The sequence below is a fragment of the Rousettus aegyptiacus genome, unplaced genomic scaffold (genome assembly GCF_014176215.1).
Source record: "Rousettus aegyptiacus isolate mRouAeg1 unplaced genomic scaffold, mRouAeg1.p scaffold_m13_p_2, whole genome shotgun sequence".
NCBI lineage: Eukaryota > Metazoa > Chordata > Mammalia > Chiroptera > Pteropodidae > Rousettus > Rousettus aegyptiacus.
The window spans coordinates 56,884,559-56,912,206 of record NW_023416295.1 but is presented as its reverse complement, the minus strand read 5'-3'; the positions used below and the strand labels follow the sequence as shown (position 1 = coordinate 56,912,206).

Sequence of the window (27,648 nt, the reverse complement as noted above, 5' to 3'; positions counted from 1 at the left end):
ACTATTAAATTTTTATTTTACATTTTTTCTTTTGCATTTCTATTCTTCAAACCCTACAGAATAAGATATTTATAGAAACATAAAAGCACTCTGATAAATAACCATAACGAATGGTATAACCATATTTACTTTGAATTTGAGAGATGATATTTTAAGTAAATCTTTTTCACTAATTATAATAGTTTGACCTGAAGAAGTGAGGTGAACTTTCTGTTACTACATGTACATTAACATATTATCAAAAACTTTTACTCATAAGGAAAATAAAAGCATCTTATTAATAGAAGGCTGAAAACCAGTGAAATAAGTCCAGAATCTGTCACCAAGTCATTACTCAAATTATCATACACTCTAGGCAGTTTTCAGTTTCCATGTGCCAGAACTGAAGCTATGTTCTCTATCCAATACTTCTTTGATGAGGAGAGTTGATACCAAAATGGAATTATAGTCTAACCAGATAAAGCGATGTACAGGACAACATAAAGATTTAATGAGTAAATGTATTAAGATATTTCTGCATCTAAGAAGGGCTATCAACATAAAGTTCATTTTTTAATCCTGTGATAGAAAGATCACATTCAATTCAAATGTGCGACTTTTCAATCCCCACTTTTAATCTAAAGAGAATTTAGTACTAAGTGTCACAACCCCAGGCTGGAGTGTTATATAATCAAAACACAACTTATCTTTTGTACTTTGTAGGGATCTCACACAACTTATCTTTTGTACTTTGTAGGGATCTCACAGAAAATTTGTTAAAACTTGGAAACCTTTCTGTTACTTTCCTGGCTTGATACTATGAAAACAGAATATCAAAACCTCACATTCCAAGCTATCTTAAGAATTTACCATGTGAAAGGTATTATACTCTCTGTTAAAATAAGAGTGAGCATTCCTTATTATCTCCTGTTTATGATAGACCTGGCTGTGCTTTGCGATTTAATTAGTTTTAACACAATATGTTTGAAGTAAATTTTAAAACATAAGTTAAAAATAAGTATTTTTTTTTTCATTTAGTCACCAAAAAAAGCAATTCTCTTTGCTTTTTTACTCCCTGAAAACCAAGGAGAAAGTCATTCAAGGTCAGAATGTGCCCTGAGAGACTATATTCTTTACTAAAATTGCATTATATTTTTATCGAAGTAGTAAGATTTAAATAAATTGCATCAAGTCACAAGTATGTCTCATATCAGCCTTTCAGGTAAACAGTTATTATTGAGGGTTGAGGACCCACTAAAACAATAACCAGATCTCATAGGGAAGAGCCTTGGTTTCTTTATAATGAAGGCCCACAAAGAAACTGTCAGAGGGGAGGACAAGGAAAGACACACTTGTGAGTTTCTTTTCTAAGTCAGCCAATCTTTGTTTTTGTTTATCAAAGCCTAAACAGAAAATTTGTGAATTTGGTACTTTTCATCATCAGAGTTCTAGACTGTATTAGCACTGAATTTGAGTCAAAACAAAAATAGGGCATGCTGCTGGGAAAAAGGGTCACTCAAATATCATTATCTTTAAACAATGAGCTTGTAATGTTAAAAAACAGTACTTATTTTCACATATGATTGCACATAAAATCCCTGGTTCTCACCAATCAATTTAACTTCCGGAATCAGATAGCCTTAATCAAATGCTTTATTTGCAAATATACTATGATTAATTATATTTCCTTTTACATCAGTTTTTTTGATGAGCAATGTTTTTTGATGAACATTCCACTTTGGGGATTTTAGCATCAGCTGTCATTTAGATTTTAAAAATAATAGTTCTTAAATTATATTTGTCAGCTACATACACACACACACATATACATATACATACATATATACATATATACATATATACATATATACATATACATATATATGGCGGTGACTTAATGTGAAAATATGAGTGGTTAACTTAAAACTACACAAAACATAAATGGTCAGAACAGACTGAATTATAAAGAGTGAGAAACTGATAGAAATACTACAATAGCTAATGAACTGGTAGAAAGCAGCATCCTTAGATGCATAGTTAAAACACTTATTTTATGATTGGGAAAAAGCGAATGAGCTAAACCCTGGAGTCTCATGGACAGAAAACATGAGCAATACCTAAATGAAGCTATCACTGTTGCAGCAATAATTAAGAATCGACCATACATGATTTGATAAAAAAGGGTTTTTTTTAAAAAAAAAAAAAACATTTTTAAAAAGAGTGATATCTATAAGGAACTGAGTAGAAAATTTTAACAAAATATAAGCTTATTCACCATAGATGTAAATGGGGGGAAAAATATGGTCCTGTACACAGAATTATATTTATGACTGGCAACATTAATAAAGAGGCTACCTTATTTTTCTTTCTTAAACAATTCTTGGTGGAAGATAACTAAAGCATAGAAAGCACCCAAGTGGCAACATTCCTTGTTAGTGAGAAAGGATACACTTTTGTATTTAGCGAAGATGATTAGGACCACATAATTGTTATAGTGATATCATGCATTATCAAAAATACACTTTAGTATTGTTTGTCTATCATCTATTAAAAAACACAGATACTAATTCCATGTGAAACTCTTCCAGAATTTATTCTGTTCTTTATTCAACTGTTACAGTAATTTATTTAGACATTTCATGAACATACCTATTAGTATCAAGTGCTATGTTTAGTTACTGGCATACAAAGGTGAATAAGACATAATCCTTAACTTCAAGGAACTCACGGTTTGACCATAATTTAAATAGTATGAGACTATTTTTTACATCACGATGTATAAAACAAGTTAGTTAATATTTTAATATTATAAACTAGTACTGTTACTGCCATACACAGGACTAATAAATCTTAAATACCTAAAACAGGTCTCATATATACTAGATATAAATATCTGATTCAAATCAATTCATTACTCATTAAGAGAAGCACATCTCTGGAACTAACTTTAAAGGCCTTTAATCTGAACATGAAGTTGCCGGGAATCTTCATTTAAATTTGCAAGGATGCTTCCTAGTATCCTTTTGCCTTCTTTCCGCCAACCCATGGTCCTGATTTTCTTTTTTTTAACTACCACTTGACCTTTTGTTCCATCTTGATTTCATTTAGGTCACATGTTCAATTCGATCACACAAAATTCTACCACCTCCAAGATTTTAAATTCTTAAGTTTCACTCTAATTACAATTTCCCCATTTCCATTTCTTTCTTTCTCTGCATGACTTCTGATCTCTCAGTATTCTACCACTCCCCTGACCCTATCTTCTTTCCTCTCAATCTCATCACCATCTCTCCTGTGCGAACCTTGAAAGTCTTACACCTGTATGTCTACTTCTTCCCCACTTCTCGAAATCTCTTATATTTATGTCAAGCCCAAAGCACTCCCTTACATTTTGTCTGTGAAGTTAGTAAAGTTTTCCTGATCACAAGATCCCATTAATCTTTACTCCACTCTTCTCATTCTTAATCTCTTTATATAAATCTGGCAATGCTGAATGCCTCTCTTCCATATTACAAACCTTAAGCACCAGGGCATGGAACTATCTTGATCCTCTTCTTAATTATATCTTTCAATAATACCACTGTCTGCTTTATTGTAGTCTTTTTTCTTTTCTAGATGTAAGCATTCCCCAAAATTTTGTCCAACTATCTCTTTTTTTCCCCATTATACTTTCTTCCTTAGTTTTTTCATATGCTTGTACTGTTTTAACACTTCTATGTGAATGAAATCTAAATTAGAAGTTTAGCTCCTTGAAAGCAAAAACTGAATCTCACTCATCTCAGTATCCTTAATACCTGGCATAATCTGAAACATAATAGGTACTTCACAAATGTTTCCCACTGTTGGATTTTTGTTCACATTATTTCTTCTACTTCAGACCACCTATACAAATGCTCTTGGACTTCTTTTGCCTTTTATAGTCCTATCCATCCTTCCCTAACTATCTAAAACTGTATTGCTCAAGAAGTATCCCTGAAACTCCCAGACAGATAAGTTGGGCATCCTTTAGACATCCTCTGGACACAATGTCTTTTATCATACAAGGTTATGATGGAAATGTTAGGTAGGTAATCAAACATGAGTGACGGGAGAACAAAGAAACAGAAGCCCAGCCCAGAGAGAGCCCAGAAACCACTCAAAGGACACCCCACTTAAAGAATCAGTTAAAGAATCAGTCCTGAATCCTGAGAGACAAAAGACTGGAGGGCAATAAAAGCTGTAGCTGGTTTAATTTGGCTACAGACCCTTGTGCAGAAGGTACTACCCTAACCTGGCCAAAACCGCAGCCATCATTCTAATATCATTCCTATGCCCAGAAGTTCATGAATCTAATTCTAACAGACTGAATTCTAGGTAACCACATGTACACTAGGAAAAGTGTTATATAGCAGCCAAGCATCAATAGAAATGACCCCAGGCATGGATCACCCAGGAATGCCTTTGTAACGGCCTTTGCAACCACCTATCGGGGCCCTAATATAATATAGACCTTCCCACTTCTCCACTGTTACAACCCTCTTAGCTGAGAAACCCCTCCTCTCTTGGAGCATACTCTGTCTTTTATCTTTTCACCTCCCAAATTCCACAGGGCTACAGCCTTCCTTCACATGGCCCATCTCCTTCAAAAAAGGAATTTTAATAAATACTACCTTACATAACTCACGCTGTGCTGGAATTGTCTCTGTGGCAGTGACAAGAATGGAGACTCTCTAGTGTTGTTCCTGGGGCGATGCCGGAGTTCAGATTGCCCCAACGGTAACAGAAAGAGTCACTTCTTAATCCTTTTTACTTTTTACAAAACACTGCATAAAGCAAAATTATCAGTTTTAAGGGCAATGTCTCCTAATACTTGCAGCAGATAGCTCTAAAATGATAGTTTTCAATTCTTTCTCTCTTTTTTTAAAGGCTAAAATAACCAGGAGTCATTCTTTAAATGATTAAAAATACATCTCAGTTTTTTCTCTGCTCCAATTATAAAAGACATTCACAATGTTACTAAAAGCTCTTTGGGTAATCAAAAGCTGATTTAATGCCATCTATGTTGTGGCTTTATATACAACAGAGGGTGCTATTTAGACTGTACCCTTGGTTCAAGGTCAATGACCTTAGTCTTCTCCAACTCTCTTGAAATTTCAAGCTACTGTTCATAAAGTGATTTTTGATCACAGACTAGCGATGTCTCAGTGAATACTGTAACTACATTTAAAACAAAGCATATTCTAGATTAATAAAGAAGCAGCATATTTTCTTAGATGAAAAAAATACAAGTCAAAGTGGCTCTATTAACCTTATGATTACAAAATTAAATTATTTGAATATTAGACTGCTCCAATTCTGGAGAAATAACTATTTTTCTACATTAATATACCTAATATCAGAAGATGCTTCCAAATAAAAACCTATTATAATTTAAACTCTTAAATTTTGCTCAGAGAAAACATTTGCAAACTGATAAATTATATCATAAAATAAAAATACTTTTAGAAGATGATAATTATTAATAGACATTAACATTCAAATACTATTTCACTATTATGAATGCAACTTTTTAGTTTCTACTGTGACAGGTAACAATGTGCACGTTTTGTATAATAAAAACATACACCTGTAATGCTGAAATACTACAATGTGCACATTTTGTAAATAAAAATTAATATACTCCTGTAATGCTTAAATTCTTGGCTTACAATTAACTGATACTTTTTAGGAGAGCTTTTCAAATTCTACTAGCCAATCTATATATACAAGATTAAAAGCAGTTACACATAAAGCAGATGTCTCAGTAACAAGACATGGTAACTGCAAGTGTCTTTATTAATATTAATGAAATTCATGACACAACAAAATAAGAGTTTTTCTCCCAAAAGAATAAAATAGTATAAATACTGCACTAAAGCCTCGAACCCAAACTACCAGTGACCAAAGCTCCTACCAATTAGGAAAAGTGCAGATAACAAATCAAAATAAAATAATTAAGTATAGTAAAAAATCTAATCTTTTAAAAAATCAAGGAGAGACTGCTTACTATGATAGAACTTCACATATGCTGCTTTCTGTGTGCTTAAAAAGGTCTTTACTCTTTCATTGCTACACAAATTTGTCTTCAAAATCTTGTCTCTAGCTCTTAAAAATTCTAAGCATAATTTTACAGCATTGTAAAGGCAGCCTGTCACATACAACCTATAAATCCTCAAAAATAGCAATGCGATCAAATAAAGGCCATATGAGCACTGGCAATAACTGAGTGTAATAACCAAAATGAACATCATCAAAACTACAGTTAAAGAAATGCTCAAATTACTGGCTCATACATTAAAATTTTTAAATAGATTAATGTCTCAATATTCTGAAACTCAAAACATACAAATTCTACAAACTTGAATTTTTTGATTAAAGAACAGAAAGAATTCTATAGTTAATGGTGACAAAACATTTCCTCCCAAATAATCTTCATTTCATTCCTGTATTCTCATAACGTTTTCAGCCAGTCAACTTTTACATTTTAAGAAAGATTTATGGTATAGAAATAAGGTATTTTTATTTATTTATAAGTATGTATTTTGAGATTATTTTAGACTCAAAAGAGTTGAAAAAATAGTAGAGTCCTAACCTCATCTTACGTTAAAATCGTGCATGACAAAAAACAATTTTCAAAACCAAGAAATAAACCTTGATTAATTAACTAAAATAAAGGATTTATTCAGATCGCATTAGTTTTTCCACTTATGTCATTTTTCTGTCCCAGGATCAAATCCAAGGTCTCACTTTACATTTAGTTGCTGTGTCTTCCTAATTTTCTCCAATTTTTGACAGTTCCTCAGTATTCTCTTTCAAGACCTTGATACATTGAAGAGTAGTGGTCAGGTATTTTTTAGAATGTCTCTCAATGTGAGTTTGTCTAATGCCTTCTCACGATTAGAAGAGGTTATATATTCATTACTGGAAAGAACACCCAACATGCCCTTTTCGGTGCAACATATCTGTGGACCATGATGCTGCTATGTGGTACTGGTGATATTAATTTTAACCACTTGGTTAAGTTGGTATCTGCCAGAATTCTATGTAAAGCTACTACTGTCCTTTGAGACAATCTTTTTATTAGGGAAAAAGTCATTAAAAGCCTAGGTTACCTTGGGAACAAAAGCTGCCACTCTATAAACATTGAACATGGTGAATGGGCTTTTGATTCAGTTTAGCAAATAATGTATCAATATTCAGGCACATGACTATTCTTAAAAGATAGGACAGTTCCTCTTTTGTAATAAGTATTTTTGTTAGTTCTAATGAAGAATTTAGAATTCAGAAAGTGCTAAAAACCCCACAATTTTACATCTATATTTCTATATTCAAATATAAATGTATTTTAATAAGAGAACAGAAAAATAACTGTTAAAACAATCTAATTCTAAATCTTGTTTTGCTTATGTTTCAATATATAAAAAAATATTTGTTTTCCCATAATGAACAAAAATTATTAAAATTAGCTTTGAAAAACATTCTGGGAATATTAATTTTCTGGGACTGCCATAACAAAGTACTACAACTAGGTCACTTAGAACAGAAATTTGTTGTCTCATATTTCTAGAGGCTGGGTGTCTAAAATCAAAGTGTTGGCAGGGCCACGCTTTTCCTGAAGGTGCTAAGGAAGGCTCTGTCTGTTCCATGCTTCTCTGCTAGCTTCTGGTAACCTCAGGCATTCTTCCAGTCTTCACATGGCTTTCTCTCTGTGCATCTGTGTCCAAATGTCCTCCTTTTACGAGGATACCAGTTGTATTGGTTTAGAGCCCATCCTAACAATCTCATTATGACTTAATTCCCTCATTTAACCTTGATTGCCTCTATAATGACCCTTTCTCTAGGTAGGTCCTGTTCTGAGGAACAGAGGGTTAAAGCCTCCAATAGAACTTTTTTGGGAGAAAGATACAATTTAATCCATAACAATGGGTTTATTTTTAGGAGTACTTAATTGGTTTGAAGTTATTACCTTTCTTTATTAAGTTACTTTAAAATACTAAATTAATATTACAAAGTTCTCATAAAAGTTAGGTAAAATAATATTTCGAAATATATTTGGTGCCATGTAATCAAGCCCTACATTAAATAAACCCACTGGGGGGAAAAACATGTGAGGGCCTTTATTTATGATTTATAGATATCTACAATGTAGACGACTTAACTAAAAAGCAAAGTAATGTTAAAGTAGTTCATACTATACATACTCAAAAAAACTGAAATAAAACTTTAGCATTATCCCCAAACCCTTAAAACAATCGTATCTCATCTGGTTGGTGATTTTCTACAGACTATAAACTTAAGCCTTGGTTATCTCTTAAATAAAAAGTTCAAATTAAATAATAACTTCAGAATTTGGGGGTTTTACTTATTCACTGCCTCTTCAATAATGTCGACTGATCTGTTAAAATTCTTTACCCAGTGGCTCACAATGCCCAGCCCAACCAAAATCTGCATAGTTTTTTTTGGTAGAGCAGACCATAACATATCCTAGGAAACTTATTAGAGTTCATTTATCAACTAATTTTTAAGTCCTAGTCCTGAAAGTTCTCTCCTTCCATTCTTTTCTTCGATGATTGTTTCCTGAGCATATATTTTTGTGCAAGGCACTTACTGGAGACATAATAATAAAACTGATACAGTCCCTGCCTTTTAAATGTAGAAGAAGGTACAAACATGCAAAATGACATCAAAAGTACAATTATAAATTGTGAAGAGCACTATGGAGGAAAATATTAGATGCAAAAATAGATAATAGTTGGAATAATTACCTATATACTGTGAACAAAGAAGACTTTTCTAATTAATGTCTCAGGATAGTTAATTTGAAACAAAGCATGAGAAAGAATCAGCCTTATGAAGACCTTGCAGAGAAAGAGCATGTTTGAGATCCTGAGTTGAGAAAGAATATTTGTAACTGAAGAAGTGAAAGGTCAGGAAGGCTAAACGTTAATGGGACAGAATGAGAACAGACCAGATTAATTTGAAATAGGCAGTGATTAGATCACAGAAGATATTATCAGTTAGGTTGAAAAGGACAAAACACCCAATTCAAAATAGAGAAAAAGTGACCATTTGACTTACATAACACGAAAGCTTTTGGAAAAGGCTTACTTTTAGATAAAGACTGACTGAAAGTTTACCAGGACCAAATTTCTCTTTCTTCACTTAGTTCTATATCCTCACATAGGTCCTTTCTCCCAAGGTTTGTGGGACTAAAATAAAGGGTATCCATCCTTACCAGTTCCAGTAAAAATCACAGAATAGAATCTCTTTGTCTTGATTAGCCTGATTTGCATCATATGCCTATTCCCTAACCAATTGCTACTATCTGGGAAATATATTTGGCCAGATTGGGTCACATGCCACCCTCTGGAGTGTTGTTAAATTTTTTTGAAAAGAAAATTATCTAAGGGGGAGGAGGAGGAACAACATCAGAACATGGTGGAGTAGTAGTAAAGTGGTTGCACAAATCATCCATAGAAGACAATTATAAAAACTGGGTTTAAAACAATAACAACAACAACAACAAACTAAAGAGGCCAGCCAGGAAATATCCAAAAGCAAAGAAAAGCCAGGGGAGAATTTATCTGGAAAAATGGTAATGAGAAAGGGTAAAATGTGTGACTTTGTGGTGTTTTGGTCTAATAATGCCATCTACACCTCACAGCTACAACTACAGAAAACAGTAGAAGAAACATGAGTAGACTTATTGGCTAAAGATGCCAGAGGTCAGAATCCAGGACTGAGAAAATACTAGAAAAGTTAAAGGGAAAATCTAGAAAGAATGAGACCCAAATTCAGAGTTTAAATTATCCAAATGACTATCTATAAGAACACTGTGCATGAATGGGGAAGGACTCCAGAGACACTGCAAAATAGCTAGCGGAGAACAGAGAAATCTACTCTTGTAAGACAAGGCTACACACGGCAGATCTGTTGATTTTGATTAATACATAACTGAATGAATTCCTTCACCATGATTCGGTTAGACAGCAGAAAGCCTGAAGTGTCAGAGTACAGAGTCCAAAGCTGGCGGAGTCGCTAAAGATTAGAAGGTTAATCTTACAAGTAAGGAAACCACCAAAAAAAAAAAAAAAAAAAAAAAAAAAAGAGGCTCATTTCTACCTAAGTACTCGGCTTGGCTGACCCACAGTACTTCATTGGCACAAAGGAGACCAACAGACGGTCAGTCTTAAAAAGCAACAGTGGGAAGACAGATTATCACCATTATGTTTTTGACCGCAATGTAATTTAAATGGACATCAATAAAAAAATCTAAATGTTAAATTACTGATGTCTAAACAACCCATGAGTCAAAGAACTCACAAAGGAAAACAGAAAACATATTTACTGGAATAATAATAAAACGAAAACTTATCAAAATTTGTGGGATACAGCTATAGCAGTACCTAAAAGGGAAATTTATAGTATTAAATGGATATATAGGAAAAGGAGAAAGTTCTTAAATGATCTAAGCTTTCCTTTTGAGAAATTAGTATAAAAGAAGAGGAAATCATACCCAAAGAAAAATAGAAAGAAATAATAAAGGGACAAAATTAATGAAATAGAAAATAGAGAAAAATCAATGAAACCAATAGCTAGTTTGTCAAAAAGATCAATAAATTGATAAAACTCTAGTCACAAAGAAAAAAAAAGTACAAATTATTAATATTAACAATGAAAAAGAGGACATCACTATAAATCCTATAGACTTTCAAAAAATAAAGTACTACTTAGAACAACTTTGAGTCCATAAATTCAACAACGTAGATAAAATAAATGAATTCTTTGAAAGACATCAAATACCAAAGCTAACACAAGAAGAAAAGAATAATCTGAATAGTTTTATATTGATATTTAAAAAGTTGAATTTATGATCTAACATCTTCTAACAACAATCGGAAGGAAAAAAAAATCTTCAAAGCTCAGTGGATTCTACCAAACATTTAGGAAAGAAATAATACCAATTATATACAAACTCTTTCAAAAAATGATTTCCAAGGAGGAAATGGTCAACTGTGTCCATTCTACCAAGAAGCTGAGTGAGACAAGGACAGAAAAGTGACTTTGGTATGGGTTGAAATACACACCAAAGACAAGGAAATGAGAAAGCATATGCAGCTCTACCTTTTGAGAAGTTTGGCTATAAAGCAAGGCAGAAAACAGGGCAATAATAACCAGAAGAGCATTTGGGGTACAACAAGAGTTTTGGGTAATATTGCTTTTTAGGATGGGAGATACTAAGAACATGCTTTTATACTGATGAACATGATCCAGTAAAGTGAGAAAAATTAATGATACTATATAGAAGGAATGAAGTCCTTGAAAAGTGTTTTATAATCTTTAAAAAGGAAATGATATTTGCTATTGTTTAAGACATCATTTTGAGCTAAGTATTCTCTATTTCTATTTCATTTAATTTATACTGCTACACAGAATAGTATATCAAAGAAGAGTTATAGTAAGTATACATGAGCTGTCAGTGGTTCCTGATCATTGGATTATAGATGAGGGGGTAGGATCCATGGAACCACCAGCTAGAACCATAATGTTCTGATTGAACTAGAAGTAGTTTCCTGAAACAGGTCGTTCAACAGTAATGCTCTGAAGTCATTCAAAAGGAACAGAGGCCAAATCCTCAATAATTTTTCCTCAATAATTTTATAAGTACCTAATTCCCTGTAATCTCATTTTGCTTAAAACAGTTTTATTGGTTTATGTTATCTCTAGATATATCAACTAACAACTCTAACTAGTGATACAATTCCCAAACTGAAAAGCTAAATTCAGACTATCACAACTGGCCTGATAATTTATAATCATGTACTTTTCAAAGTGATACTAAATGAGAGGTAAGTAAAAATTTAAAAAATATATATGCATAACCTTGGAAGTAAAGGAGAGATTCTTAAACAAGACAAAAAGCATCAACATAAATAAAATCTAATAAATCCGACTACTTTAAAGTTGTAGTTCTATTGAGCAAAAGACAATGTAGAATAAAAAAAGACACATCACAGACAGAGGAAAGACACCTCCTACAAACAGAAATGAAAAAATACAAAAATAACTCACAAATCCACAATGAAAAGATATACAACCCAAGAGAAATATGAACCAAAGCCCTATATAATCACTTCAAAAAAGAGGAAATCCAAAAGCCTAAAATCTTATAAAAAGTCACTTCAATAAAACACTCCTTCATATTTGCCATTGACAAAAATCATAAAGTCTGTCAACGACAAGTGTTAGCATGGCTGATAAACATCAAAAATTCTAATACACACTGGTAGGAAAATAAATTGGTACTACTTGTAAAATTGAAGACATCTTCATTAAGTATGCTTATATGTGTCAGGATCCATGTATATAGTCGTGATGTAATTGGCAAAAGTTGGAAACAACTCAAAATATCCAACAACAATTGTGCGGATATAAAAATGGATGTATATTCCATTCAAATTCAATGCCTTTTATCCTGTAAAACTTATTTTTCTTACATATTTCTTATTACTTGGAGAGTTATCCAAGTCAGGACAAGGCTCCTCCTCTGTCTCAACATCGCTTTATCCAAATTCAGTCATTATCTCCCATAAGAATGTACTACCTTCTTCTTTCCTGGAAAACAGTGCTATAGGCGGATCACCCCTTTTACAGCCATGAGATATACACATAAGCTTCCCAGTCCCTTCAGAAGACAAAGTATAAAATTAGAAGGAGTGCAGGTCGGTGATGGCTTTACCCACCCTAGGATTGCCTATCCATGGGTTGGTGTGTCTATCTGTCATGTTTTCCTATTCATAGCTAAACACTGTCAAACTGAGACATACTCTAAGTTGTAACCTTCCTGGTCAACTTGTCATTCCCTCAAAATACCACGATTTAGCACACTTGTATAGAGAGGTAAGTGGCTTGCAACTAAGATACATATTTAAATCAGTCTCTTTAATTTTTAAAAGAAATGCAAGCATACTCCAGCTTAAACTACAAAGTTTTAAATAGTTTATGTTTGATACATTCAATATTTTATGAATTTTTGTTTGAAGGGTTCTAACTAAAAAATAGATTGAAAACAACTAGTCTATGGCACAGCTGACCTATCATTGAACTTTCTCAAAATTCTATCTTTATATTAGGTCAAATGACCTAACTCAGAGACAGAAAAAGTTTGTTTGTTGTTTTTTCTGAGGAACTGATACGCTTATAGCACTGGGATGTGAGGCATGTATCCCATTATGTTTTCCTTTTATTCTCTGCAGCTAGGTTATTAAGTTTTCTGTTCATTATCAGTGGCTTTCTTCAGCTAGCACCTTTTTACTTTTCAAAGTTTATCTTGATATTTTAGTCATTTTGTTTATTGTGCTAATATATTTATAGAAAGCTGTCCCAAATCATATTTTAGAAGTAGGCAAGTTATTTTTTAAAAATCATACCTTAATGAGAAAAGAAATATTGTATTGTTATATTCTGATAAGACCAAAAAAACACATATAAGCAGATGACCTTAGATTAATCAATCTTTATTGCAGTGCTATTTTCTACCCAAGTTACTGTAATAAATTGAAAGGTGTATTGTGAAAGGCAATCCTCCAAAGTCCCTACATATTATTGCTGGACATGCCAAGACAGCAAGGCTTAGACCACTGTTTAACCAAGCCATTTCTCAGGACTGCATTTGCAATGGTCACCCTTAAAGGATGAGGTAACATCTCCTTCCAGACAAAGAGTGAGTTTGTTTTCATTTACTATAAAAGCAGTGGATTCCCCCAGCGCAGTATTCCTTATTTGTGATACAAACCAAATGCATTAATAAGATCTAATGGAGGCTCTTCTGTGTGGCCTCTGTGGGACTTGGGAAGCATAGGGAGTCAATGCCAACATGATGCTCATGCTATTTGCTGTGCCATAAGTAATGAAATCTCTGACCCAAGAGTCTCATGTCTTCTGGCAGTATCTATAATAGGAACAGGCTAACTTGTAGGTAGGTATAATCCCAAATCCTGACAAGGTATTGATTCAAAAGAAATCAGTTGATCAGTCAAACTTTGAAAGCAAATTTGAATTACATCCTTTGTAACTCAGAGGAATTCCTATAGAAATGCCATTAATGAAGATGACAGAGAATGGTCACTTAAAATAACTCTTTAAAACAACAGAATGTCCTCAAAGGGTCCATTAAAGACCTGCCGAGTTTTCACATTTCAAAGAAAAAAATTCTGCTTTGTTATCTCTGTACATCAAAAAAGTTGAAGAGATTTAAATTGTTCAAGATAAAGAGGCCAGGTCCATTACCGCTCTATGATTTTGTTAAAATGCAGAGAATTATCACATAATGAATAGGACAAAAATAATGAATCAAACAAAAGACAGAAAATATAAACTGAATTATGCAGGACAACTGAGCATTCTCTTAAGTAATCTATGTGTTATAAGTTAATACAAGGCTTGACTTTAAACTAAGACCACAATACTGTGAAAGTTAAAAACTAAAAATCACTTTCCTAGAAAGTAAAAAATCTCATGCTATAGGTACTAAAAGCACAATGTGTTTACATGAATATAATTTCAGAATAAATATAGAAATAAACTATATTTTCATTCAATGTAAGCATTTCAACATAAACTCTGTATGACCTTTTTTAAATTGGAAAATAAATAAAAACTTATTCCTTTCTAGACAAGAAAATTTCTAATGTTCTTCAGCAATTCAGCATACCCCACCCCTTCTGCAAATCCCAACTAGCACTAACAAAAAACAAAACAAAACAAAACAGTGCCCAAGATGTGACTAATCAGAATAGTAAACAATTTAAGAGTCACTAATTCAGAACTAAATGAGAAATAAGTGATAGCAAAGTGTCCAAGAAATTCAAGGTTCTGTACTCAGATATTATTGAAATCTTCAATATAAAAAAAGAATATTTCTCTAGAAACATTATGTATATTAAAATCTCATTCAGAAAGAGTTATAAAAAGCAAGAAAAAAATTACAAAATTACAGTGCGTAGTCATTTGGACAGACTAACAAAGTAAAATGCCAGGGGTGGCATCATCTTTTCTGAACACGGCCTACCATCAAAGGCATTCATCATTTATGTATAGTCATCATTTTATATGTACGAGAAGTGTGAATGAAGTTATTAAATAACTTAACCAAGATTGTGCAGAGTGCAAGAAAACAGGGATTTTATTAATTTTTAATGTAATACTATTTTATTATGTAATTGCTAAGAAATTTTAGAAAATTTTTCTGATAAGACAAAATTATATCCTTCTTGTTATTATTCCATTAATTAAAAAATCTAAGTAATTAAATATATATTTGACAATAGGGTATTTTGTTAGCAAACATTCCATATTTATGCATTTCGTTTATCCAAAATTACAAATCTAATTTGAAAAAGTGAAATATCATTTACTTCTACTACTTATAAACATATAAAATAGTCTATAAGATTAAAACAGTTTAAGATTAAAAAGCTTCCTAGTGATAAAGGAATGAATTAGTCAAGTATAGGTGTTCAAAAAAAAGGTGGGGCGGGGGAGGGGGAATGTATTCTACCAAATCCGTGTTTTGACAAACAGTGATTTTGGGTGGTAATTAAAAATACCTTCTACATAATTAATCAAAATTGGGGATATTTTCACTTCTGAAATAAACCTCTCTGCAGCAATATAAACATCATTTATGATGCTTAGGTTTAAGAGAAACCTGTCATACTTTAAACTTTTAAAATTTTTTCCATAAAGTAAATGATCTGCCTTAGTATACATTTGTGAACTGCAGAGTTTGGGGGTCATTTCAAATGCATATCTAGGGCAAAGAGTTTATAGCACTGATACCTACTCTGACCATCAAAGATTCCTTTGTATTTCTTCACTCCTTCATGGGCCTATTGTTTTAAAAAGACTTTGCATGTATTAATGTATTAATTGAAATAGTGACACTAATATGAAACTCACAAAGATAACTTCTAATAAGCATGAAAAGACTGGAATAACTAGTGCTACTCCAGTATGTTAATAAAATCCTTAAAAAAGGAAACACTAGATGCTGAGTAAAGATCTAACCATTGTTCAACAGGTCAACAGAGGTAATGAGAACAGTTTATTCAGAGCTCAATAAAAACTATAAACACAAATTAGGAAAAGGTAGGCATTCTAAAACTGAGTTAATAAAGGGCATTCACCACATGGGTTGATTGTAGAGCTAAGTGAAGCAGCTCCAGTGGAAAGGCCGCCTTTTGAAACCGATGAAGCCACAGAAGGTATAGAAGATGAAGTTGGTATAGTAGAGGAGGCTGTTGAAGATGGTAACCGTTCTCCAGACTCCATTATCTATAAATGGGAGAAAAATGTTAATTCTTAGTATTAAATAGTGAAATTACTTAAAAGAATTAACCATAAGTCAAGCTTTTAGGCATACTTTTAAAAAATATGAAATAAGTTTAGAATATATGTTCTTCAGAAAGATAAAATATGGGAAAAATAAAAGCAATATAATTAAAAATACCAATTTCTGAAGTAAGTTTAATGTTAAGTGTAACAAATCCTCTTCTAATAAACTTGCATAGTTTTCTTATACATAAAAAATTAATAGTGATTTGAATATAGTAATTTCACAAAAATGTGTGTTGCCATAACCTTACTTGTTATTCTTCCTAAATCACCTTATCACCTATTCAGTTACAACATAATACCTACATTGCCTTAGTAAATCAAAAATATAACACCACATTTAAATGGACTGTAACCTTGTCATTTAAATCCAGATAGAAATATGCTTGTAAGTCTTAAAAATACAAGAATCTGACCTAGTAATCCCCACTACAGTGAGTCCCCACAAAAAGATAAATACATTTTAGAGTTTTTACTGGAGTCAAGTTTGGACTATAGTTTCAAAATGGCCTTAGTACGACTGATTTATAATGAATGAATCACTTCTAAGCATCTTCATTTATTTGCTTAGTTATTTGGGGTACAATTTTACATTGGTCTTATTGTAATAGTTTATGTTGATATAGAAAATCTAGAATAGAAATGGGAGAAGGGCATCAAAAGATAAATTTCCACTTCTAAAATAAATGTCATGGAATAGAATGTAGAGCAGGGTGACTACTGTTAATAATACTGTATTGTACATTTAAAAGTAGATAAAAGTGTAGATCTTAAAAGTTGTCATCACAAGAAAAAGAACTGTAACTGTGTGACGATGGATGTTAATTAGACTTACTGTGGTGAGCACTTCACAATCTATAAAATATCCTATCGTTATGTGTATACCTGAAACTAGTATAGTGTTATATGCTATTACATCTCAACAAATATTTTAAATCTAGAATAGGTCATAATCATTTTAATAGTCTCTGCATACACTAATCCCGCAATTAAACAAGGCAACCATGAAGTTCACAGTTGCTTTAAAGACTATACAACCTATAAGAAGAAACAAAAAAAGATACTGCTCACCTATAAACTTATCATCAGCCATGAATAAACTTTTACCATTTAAATAATTTAACCATAAAAAGATTTCTGTAGGGAATTCTATAGCCAATTCATATAATTACTATATATTTTCTAAGAAAAACAATTTGATTTCATTTAAAAGTAATGACCAATTAAAATAGTGCAGGGTTAATATTTAAATGTTGTTTGAATGCATACAGTATGTAGATGATTTTTTTTTCATGAGATAAATACATATAGTAAAGGTAATCTCAGGTTGGCAGAAAGCATCATTATTAATAAGACAATTTCAATGAGTTTTCTAATCAAATGCAATTTAAAAACTTCATATTCTGGAATTGCTGTCAATCACCTCCATAGGTGATGGTGCTGCTGTAATGAGTGTGGCCATATTCTTACAGAACTTTTCATATCCTTTATTAGCATTCATCATGGAAAGGCATAGTTAGTAATGACGGCTACATGGAACTAATGCTTAAAGGGCAGGTTTTGGGACATTAAACATTAACTAATGAGCTTTGAGACATGTGGCTGTCTGAATGCAAGGCCTATAACTGACATCTTTCTCTACAAACTATTTTCACCAATGTCTCATTTCACTAAACACAAAAAATATGGCTTCTTTACCTAGTTTACAGAAAAAGACTTTTTAAAAATTTATAGCCGATAACCTCATTGTCTCAAAAAATTCTCAAATATGCTATATAAATGTATTAATATTTAAAAATAACAAAAGGAAATTTGTAATGCAATCCTTATCAAAATACCAATAGCATTTTTCAAAGAGCTTGAACAAATAATCCTAAAATTTATATGAAACCATAAAAGACCCCAAATAGCCACAGCAATCTTGAGAAAGAAGAAAAATGTTGGAGGTATCACGCTACCTGATATCAAACTATATTACAAGGCTACAGTAACCAAAACAGTATGGTACTGGCACAAAACAGACAAATAGATCAATGGAAAAGAATAGAGAGCCTAGAAATAAATCCACGCCCATATGCTCACTTAATATATGACAAAGGAGGCAAAGACAGTCTCATCAATAAATGGTGTTGGGAAAATTGGACAGATACATGCAAAAAGAAGAAGCTGGACCATCTTATACCATATACAAAAATAGACTCAAAATGAATTCAAGTCTTAAACGTAAGACCTGAAACTGTTAAACTTCTAGAAGAAAACATAGGCAGTAAACTCTCTGACGTTGCTAACAGTAATTTCTTTTTGGATATATCTCCTCAGGCAAAGGGAAACAAACGAAAAAATAAACAAATGGGACTACATAGAACTAAAATGTTTTCGTACAGCAAAGGAAACCATCAACAAAACAAAAAGATAACTGATTGGGAAAACATATTCGCTAATGATACATCTGGTAAGAGGTTAATATCCAAAACATATAAAGAAATCATACAATTCAACTATAAAAACAAACAACACAATTTAAAAAATGGGTAGAAGACGTGAATAGATTTCTCAAAAGTGGAAATACAGATGGCCAACAGACATATGAAAAGATGCTCAAGGTCACTAATTATCAGAGAAATGCAAATTAAAACCACAATGAGATATCACGTCACACCTGTCAGAATGGCTATTATCAATAAATCAAAGAACAGCAAGTGCTGGTGAGGATGCAGGGAACCCTCATACACTATTGGTGGGATTGCATATTGATACAACTACTATGGAAAAGTCTGGAGTTTTCTTAAAAAAATAAAAATAGATACACTTTTTGACCCAGCAATTACAATTCTGAGTATTTATCCAAAGAAAATCAAAACAATAATTCATAAAGATCTGTGCACACCAATATTCATGGCAGCACAATTTACAATAGCCAAGAAATGGAAGCAACCTAAATGACCATCAACAGATGACTGAATAAAGAAGTTATGGTTCACATATGTAATGGAATACTACTCAGCCATTAAAAAAAATGAAATTCTACCATTTGCAACAATGTGCATGGACCTAGAGGTTATTATGCTGAGTGAAATAAGTCAGACAGAGAAAGAAAAATACCCCATGATTTCACTTATATGCAGACTCTGAGGAACAAAAAGAACAAACTAGTCAAAAACAGACTCTCGCAAATATAGAGGATAATCTGGTGATGGACGGCAGAGAGGGGGAGTTGGGGGCTGGGAAAATGAGGTGAAGGGTTAAAGAAGTACAAAATAGTAGTTGATAATAGATGGTCACAGGGATGAGCAGCACAGCATAGGGAATGCATTAGCATTAGTGCATTGGTTAGGTATAGATCAGGGGAGAGAAAGAGCAATTAGGGGATCGTTTTACAAACTACATAAATGTCTAACAAATGTACTGTATACATGAAACTAATAAAATAAAATTAAAAAAAAAAGATGTTTTTTAAAAACTTGACTTTGTACTACATAGTCATAATTTAGTGATAAATTATAGGTAAGCACATTAGCTCAGTACTTGGCTTATAAGAGCTCAATAAATAATAGTCATTTTTTTATTGGATAATAAGTTATAAATTCTATGTATATTTTTTTCTGTTGCTCTAACTTGATTCAAGACTAAAGGAAAGAAAACTCAGAAGGCAAAATGGGTGGGCTCCACATATTGCTCATTGGCGATTACATACATTTGATGTACAATGTACTTTTGAGAATCTATTCTGTAGAAATAAAGTACCAATAGGTTATTATAACATTGTTTAAAAAGAAAAGAAAATGTAAATATGCTAATAAGAAAAAGTAGAACTAGAGCTAGTAGTATAAGGTATGGGGCCTATTTTAGTTGCAGTGAAAGTGCAATTTTTTCTTTTATTCTTGGATCCTTTTGTTAATTTAAGTGGGAAGGGGCTTAATTTTTTTTAAAAAAATATGCTTATGCACCCATTTTCCTTAGAAGTTGTATTCATACATTATTCATATATTATTTCAACTATTTTGATCTTATGTATTTTTAGCCAGTATGCTCTCTTAGGCAGCTGAGTATTCTCCTTGCATGTAAAGTCCTCTTCTTTCACACTGGACCTAAGTTTTAAATATTTTTTTCATGTTCTAATAGGTATTTCTTAGTTGTAATAACCCCAAATTTGGTCAATTAGTCCATGTTCACTGTATACATATCCTTCTTTTCATTTTAAATATAACAAATCTACTCCAGACTTTGTTACTCTAGAATTAGGAATGTTATGCTTGAATTAACAAGGATAGACTTTTCAAATTTTCCTTTTTAAGTTAATATTACCAAATTCACATTTTATTTATTATCGTCCTCTGCCAAAGCATAAGCATAGAACTGGAATAAATCCTAGCCATCAACTTGAAAGTTAAAAGTAAGCAGGCAATGCATTTGTCATTGGGAATAAGCCACAAAACAATCATTGGCTTACTAAACTGTAAGAACTAGTCAAAGGTTTAAAATACATGTGCAGCAAGGAATGTCAAATACAGTAAGTGAAAGTATGAGAAACAAGATATGTACATAAGATACAAAGTATCTCCTACAAAATATTTACTAATTAAAAAGAGCAAAAGAGTAACTTCACAGTGGAGAAACTATAAAACCTGTAATCAAACATAGGGACATCATTTATCTTCTGATATCTTTAGAAGGGCATATCACCTCCGCAACATTCTTCCCAATGACATATAACCTCAGTCAAATAATGAGAAAACATCAAACAAACCCAAACTGAGAGACCAAATACAAAATAACTGACTAGTATTCATCAAGCGTCAAGGTCATGAAAGAAAAGGAAAGACTGAGCAACTATCATATGTTGAACACTAAGAAGAGACAACAATTAAATGTGATGTGGGATCTTAGGATGGATTTTGGAACAGAAAAATCATATGGAAAAATTTTCCATTAATTGAAAAACTGGTGTAATTCATGTAAGATCTGTAGTTTATAATAATGGTAATGGTAATTTTTTGATTTTTATAATTTTGATAATTGTATTATGGTTATATAAATTATTAAAATTAGGGGCATCTGGAAAAAAATGTGTGTGCTCTATATTTCTTTTGCAACTGTTTAAGTCTAATAGTATTTCAAAATAAGAGGTAAAGAGAAACAAAAAACTGCAAACATTCTGGCACACAGTAAATACTCAAAAAATACATATGCATTGGGGTTGAAGAGTATAAACCTAACAGTGGAAATGAAGATACAGATTACATTATGTCAGCAAGACATTTGATAATAGGTGTAATCTGGGTTCAAAAACTGTGTCTTCATCTTATTAGCTATTATGTTGCATAAACTATGTAACTTCAGTGAACTTTAAACTTCTTCATGAGTAATATGAAAATGTAGTTAGGAGAATTAAATGAAATAATCATTTCATGTAAAGTGCTGAGTACCTAGCATTCAATAATTGTCAGCTATTGTTTTTAATAAGTGAACATCTGTGTATATAATTAGCCATGTGTCTGTATGGCAGTAAAAAAAAATCTTAAGATATTTTTAGATTATTCATTTCAAGTAAATATTTCAGCATCATATCTATTTATAGGTTATGTATATGCTTGGCATGTTAATATACTTTTTTAGCCAGATTTTTGAGTTCAGAATTAAAAATAAATGACTTAGAATTGTATAGTACCAATGAAACTTTCAAAATAAGGGTGTTTTAGCATGTTCTACTTTGAAACTTTTGAAATAAGCTACAACACAAATATAGATGAAAAATTAATACATTAATTTTCAGTTGAAAAAATATAATCATTCTATGATCAAAAATCATTATTGAAGCATATTGCATAAAAATTGGAAGAAACCTGTTTACTCAGATTATTTAAGAAAAAATGTTTTCATTAAAATAAAGACAGTTCAGACATCCAAGAACCATTTAGTCCCAGATTTCTGTTATGGCCAGAGCATACAGATCTGATACTAACAGATCTGTAATAGACTCTCATTCTGACACTATGTGTTAGGAATACCACTTTCATCTTAAATTCCAAACCGCAAACAACTGACTCTATTGGGTCAAAAATGGCCTAGACACCATAAGATCAAAATGGACAAAATATAGTAACATGACTCCCCAACCCACAACACACTCATCTATGGAAGAATATCAATTGGTGTGTGTGTGTGTATTTATATATATATATATATATATATATATATATATATATATATATATATATATTTATATATTTATATATTTATATTTATATATCTTTTACCTTAAGGCCTTTATAAAAGTATACTTTCTAATATATAACTTCAGAACTCTTTATAAGTTAACCAGATAGGATCAAGATTACAGCAACTGAAAATTAACATGTACACTACAGTAAAAAATAAATTTGTCAATGTGAACAACAGGAAAAAATGTGCAGAAGATGATGAAGGAATTATGAATAATTTAAGTCATTATAGATCCTTCCCATGTTCTAAAATAGTAGTCCTCAACCAGAGGTGACTTTGTAAGACCCACTTCATCCACTAGGAAACATGTGGCAATGTCTGAGATATTTTGATTGTCACAACTGAAAGGACGCTAATGGGGTTGCATATATAAGAGTCCAAGAATGCTGCTAAACACTCTGCAATGCCCAGGACATCCCACAGAGAGATTACCTGACCCAAAATATCAGTACTGCTAAGGTTTAGAAATCCTGATCAAAAGTATAAAAACCTGTATTACTTGCAATTCAATTAACCAAAACTTTCTGTCAAGTAGTAATGCTATATAACTGTTACAATAAAATGATTCAAGCTGATTTAGTACCATTGCAATAAATGAGAAAATTATATTCAACCTATCTTTTGTATCAGCTCACTTCTAGAGTCTATAAATTTTACATTTTGCCCTAATTATTTAAACCTGATAATATATGATACACAACACATATCATAATGCTCATTCATACTCGGTAACATGAACTTGCTATATTTTACTAAGATAATATTTACCTGTAACAATTCGAGAATAAACAAAAATCAGAAATACAAACAACTCTGCACGATGATTTTCTATACTCCAAAAAAATGCAATGATCAGTTGTTAATGATAATACTGTTCAAATGCATGCATATCAAATGTTCTTTTATGTGTAATCATAGAATCTATGAACACTGACAGCTGCTAGGTGTAAGCCCAGATAGGTGCAAATATGGAAGGGCAAGACTTATTGGCTAAGACATATAAAAATGATCAGCTGCCAATATTTCAGTTACATGATTCCTTTACTATTGAAAGCATAGCTATAGAATAGACTGCGGATTCAGAAAGTAAACATAAAATAGACTTAGATATTTCTCCTGGAAGGACTTTCTTAAGAAAGAGTGTCTTTATCTTTGCTAGCAATACCAAAAATTCTTTGTGAGAGTTCAAAGCACATAAATCGATTCGGTGAACCTTTAATTTTCCTTACAATGTAACTTCAAGTGAAAAACAATAATTAGAAAGGATATCAGATGGTCACTGTGTCGCTTCTTTCGGTTTAGCAGGACAACAGTAGAGATTTTACAAGTCCATTATTTTCTGAAAGTTCTGACAAAGGTTTTTATATAACTATTTCTTTAGATAATTTCTAGGCAACTGACCATTTTGACAAATAATACTTCAAAATATTAAGAAGCAAAACAAAAGAAAAAAACCAAGAAACAAATAAAAATTACTCTGTTAAAGGATTCTGAGAAATAAGATTTGAGGCAGAACTTATTAGACAACAAATAAAATTATTCTCTGAATTAAGTTCCAAAGTTTAATAATTCTATTAAATTTTTTTATTTTCCTACATTTAAAAATAGTTATTTGAAGGCATTATGTATGGTATATTGTGGTTTTAAATATGAATATATAAATTGGATAAATTTACTTTACTCCTTAACACATTTTAACTACCATTGTAAGCAGTCAAACAATTACATCTCCAAACGAAAGTGGGCAGGCAATCAGGTACCCTGTATTGCATGCAGCCTGTGATTTGGAGCAAGTCTCAGACACCTCTATATAGTAGATTCCTTATCTGAAAAACGATAGGATCAAATTAAACTAAACTTCAAGTCCTTATCTGAGTTTTACCAAGTCGATGGTAAAAAAAAAACAAACAAAAATCCTTCACATTCCATTAAAATATATAACAATTTAATATTACTTTTTTCTTATCCTCCCTTTCATTGCCATAGTTCTATCTCCAAATGTGTATCATGCTAAATTATAGATTATCGTTAAATCTTTTAAAGATTTATTTTTGTCTTATTTATATCTCAAGAAACTTTATGATGAGAAAATTATCCAAGAGTAAAGCACTGATTTTCATACTGCTCGATAAATATCTATTCGGGGAGAATTCTTTTTCATCCAAATGGTTAAGTATGCTCTTGCAGTGAGATATCTGTGAGGAAGAGGTTATCCTAAGATATAAGAAAAGGTATGCAAGAATATTAAAGGAAGATCTGAGCAAGATTTACCATGTATGAATCAACTAAACCACAGGCAGAATCTATGAATTTCACTATTGACTAGAATTAGAAATTTCTAACAAGGATACCCAGGTTAGGAGGGTAAAAAGAGAGAGGCTGGTTAATGATCTTTTTTTCCTACAAATGCAAGACAAGTAAAAAGACTTAAAGCTTTGCTTAAACTAAAGGAAACAATTAAAATTAACTGGAATTTCGCAGACATTAATGGATAATAACTGAGGCCAATGCACAACAACAGACTGAGAAAACAAAGTAGAGTAACAAAGAGAAATCATGTTACTCTATATAAGATGTTTACATACACTCAGAAGCCAAGGAAAGATACTCAAAATTACATATCAGATGAACTAGAATAAACTCCCTTTCAATCAAGAAGCAGTGCTTCCATAACAGGGAAATAACACATTTCTTAAAGAACAAAATGAGGGTAAGAGCTTATGAATGCCATGTAACGATAATTTTGTCCTGGCCATCATAAAATTAGGTTTGTGTTTCTAATATTATTACTCTCCCCTGATCAAGTCTTTAATTTATTCAAAAAATAAATCTACACATATGGGTAAAGACATATGTAAAGGATATTTATTACCACCTATTAATTGCAAAAGACTTCAAAAACAAAAAATTCCATCAGGAAGGAATTATTATGGTACATTTCTTTAATAGAATATTATACGGCTGTTACAAAAGAATGAGGTAGATTTATACAAAGCTAATTTGTCAAATGAAAAGAGTGAAGCAAAGAGGAATAAAAACAGCAAGATCTTTTGTGTGATTAAAAAAGAGGGGAATATATTATGTTTGTATTCTCAGAATATTTCTGGAAAAATATATATGAAACTTGTAACTGTGTTTACTTTTAGGTAAAGTGACTGGGGAATGGGAATCTAAGATGCGGAAATTATTTTTCATTATATATCTTCTACCTCTTGAGTGATTTAGGATGTACTTGTATTAATGACCGTTAAATAATTTTTTAAAAAGATAGAGTTCTAAAGATTTGTTATTGCTAGATATTACTTTTCAAAATAATCTCCAGGTAGTTCTGATTCATGGTGATGAGACAGGAAGATCCTGAACCTCCCGGCACATACTAAGTCTACAACTACATATGAAACAACTCCCACTCAAAAAAACATAAAGGCTCACTGAGTGACGACTACACATCAGGCAACAAAAAGAAAACCACACCGAAGTAGTAGGAGAGGCTGGAAAACAAACATGCCATAAACCCCCTCCTGGTTGAGGTGACCCACAACCAGGAGGGAACTGAAAACCCAGATCTTCTTCATGAGGAGTGAAGGGTTTAAACCCCACATTCTAACTTTTATGAGATACACGTGAAAGAAGAGCCCCAAACATCTAACTTTGAAAACCGACAGGGCTCACATCTGAAGAACCCCTAAGACTGTAGTGATCTGATAAAATGTTCTTAATGGGCTTTGCCCAAGGGCCCACCTGTCCCAGGGCCCAGCACAGAGGCAGCTGATCGAGCCCAGGAGGCTCACATGCTTATATAAAATGTTGGCCTGAGGGGATGGCATCCAATCTAATACATACATCTATGATTCTGCTAGAAAACTCGCTGGGATGGAGACTGGCTGGCGCCACTGTCCTTTACTTTTGCTGTATTCCAGAACACCAGAACCTCTTAACCCTGAGATAATTGAGAATTTTTTCCAATGTCCCCTTATCTTTATGACAAGATGAGAGAAGAAGTATTGGGAAAGAAGAGCTGGGGGAAGAGAAGAGGCAGGAGGGAGCAAAGCAAGGGAAGAAGGTCGGGAAGGAGGGAAACTAAGATTTTGGAGACATACAGCATCACTGATAGACTAGATTACCAGGAAAAAAAAAAAGATCTTTGCCTTGAAGTAATTTTTAAATGATGTGTCTTCATGAAAGTAAAATTCTGCCCTTTACCCCCATCCTCAATGTACAATAGTCCACACCCCTCTGTGCTTTCCCTGTGCTTTACTCAAGCTTTCTCTATTTAGACTGCCTAATCTGCCAGATAGATTCCTTGCTGTTGAGGTAATCCTTGACCCTCAACAGTGGGTCACAGGACTACTCCTGTAGTCAAAGCTGTGTGAAACAGACATAACCCAAGGAAATGATGGCTAGCCATAAATCTGTGACAAATACTAGCTGCCTCTAAAAGACGCTATGATATAATCAGATTCTCTCTGACATAGACATTTTAACTAATAGAAACAGGGTGACTTGTTGCAAAGTGGGAGATCATAAAGGCTGTGGTCCTAAGAATATACAAATTTTTTTAAAAAGTTGGAAAAAATATTGGAAGAGCAGATGTACAAAGAAGCTGAGAAGTCCTGAAAGAGAGAAGATGAGAGTGTGGCTAATCTCAGGTCTTCCCCTTGGATGTGGCTTTTTTATTTTCTTATATTCCCTGAGACCTCTCAATCCTTCCAAATCTATCCTTTCAGTTTTTTAGTGGGTTATTGTTACCTGCAACTCAAATGGACTGGCGGGAAACTTTCTAACACATATCATCAAGCTCTATCTGACTAATCCTGAGCCACAACTTCCCATCTTTGAAATACAGAGAGCCCTTTAGTTTCTACCCAGGAAGCTACTAATTACATTGACTTTTTACTGCTCTGTATTTGTTTTATGAATCCACTGTATTATTCAACACAAAGCCAGTATGTTTGTTGAGTCTTAGTTTCTCAATCAGTAAAATGGGGTTAACTACACCTGCTTCAAAGAGCTATTGTAAAAAGAATGCCTAGC

At 32.4% G+C, this 27,648-nt stretch overlaps 1 protein-coding gene across 20 annotated transcripts in view; it reads right to left on the bottom strand.

Moving 5' to 3' along the window:
* Positions 1-27,648, bottom strand: part of BAZ2B (bromodomain adjacent to zinc finger domain 2B) — a 281,281-nt gene that overhangs the window by 102,033 nt on the left and 151,600 nt on the right. For all 20 annotated transcript variants that reach the window (XM_016152832.2, XM_016152831.2, XM_016152842.2 and 17 more), the window contains one exon: positions 16,185-16,332. In XM_016152832.2, the coding sequence (XP_016008318.2) occupies positions 16,185-16,329 (145 nt within the window). In that variant the 5' untranslated portion in view covers positions 16,330-16,332. The remainder of the gene's footprint in view (positions 1-16,184; positions 16,333-27,648) is intronic.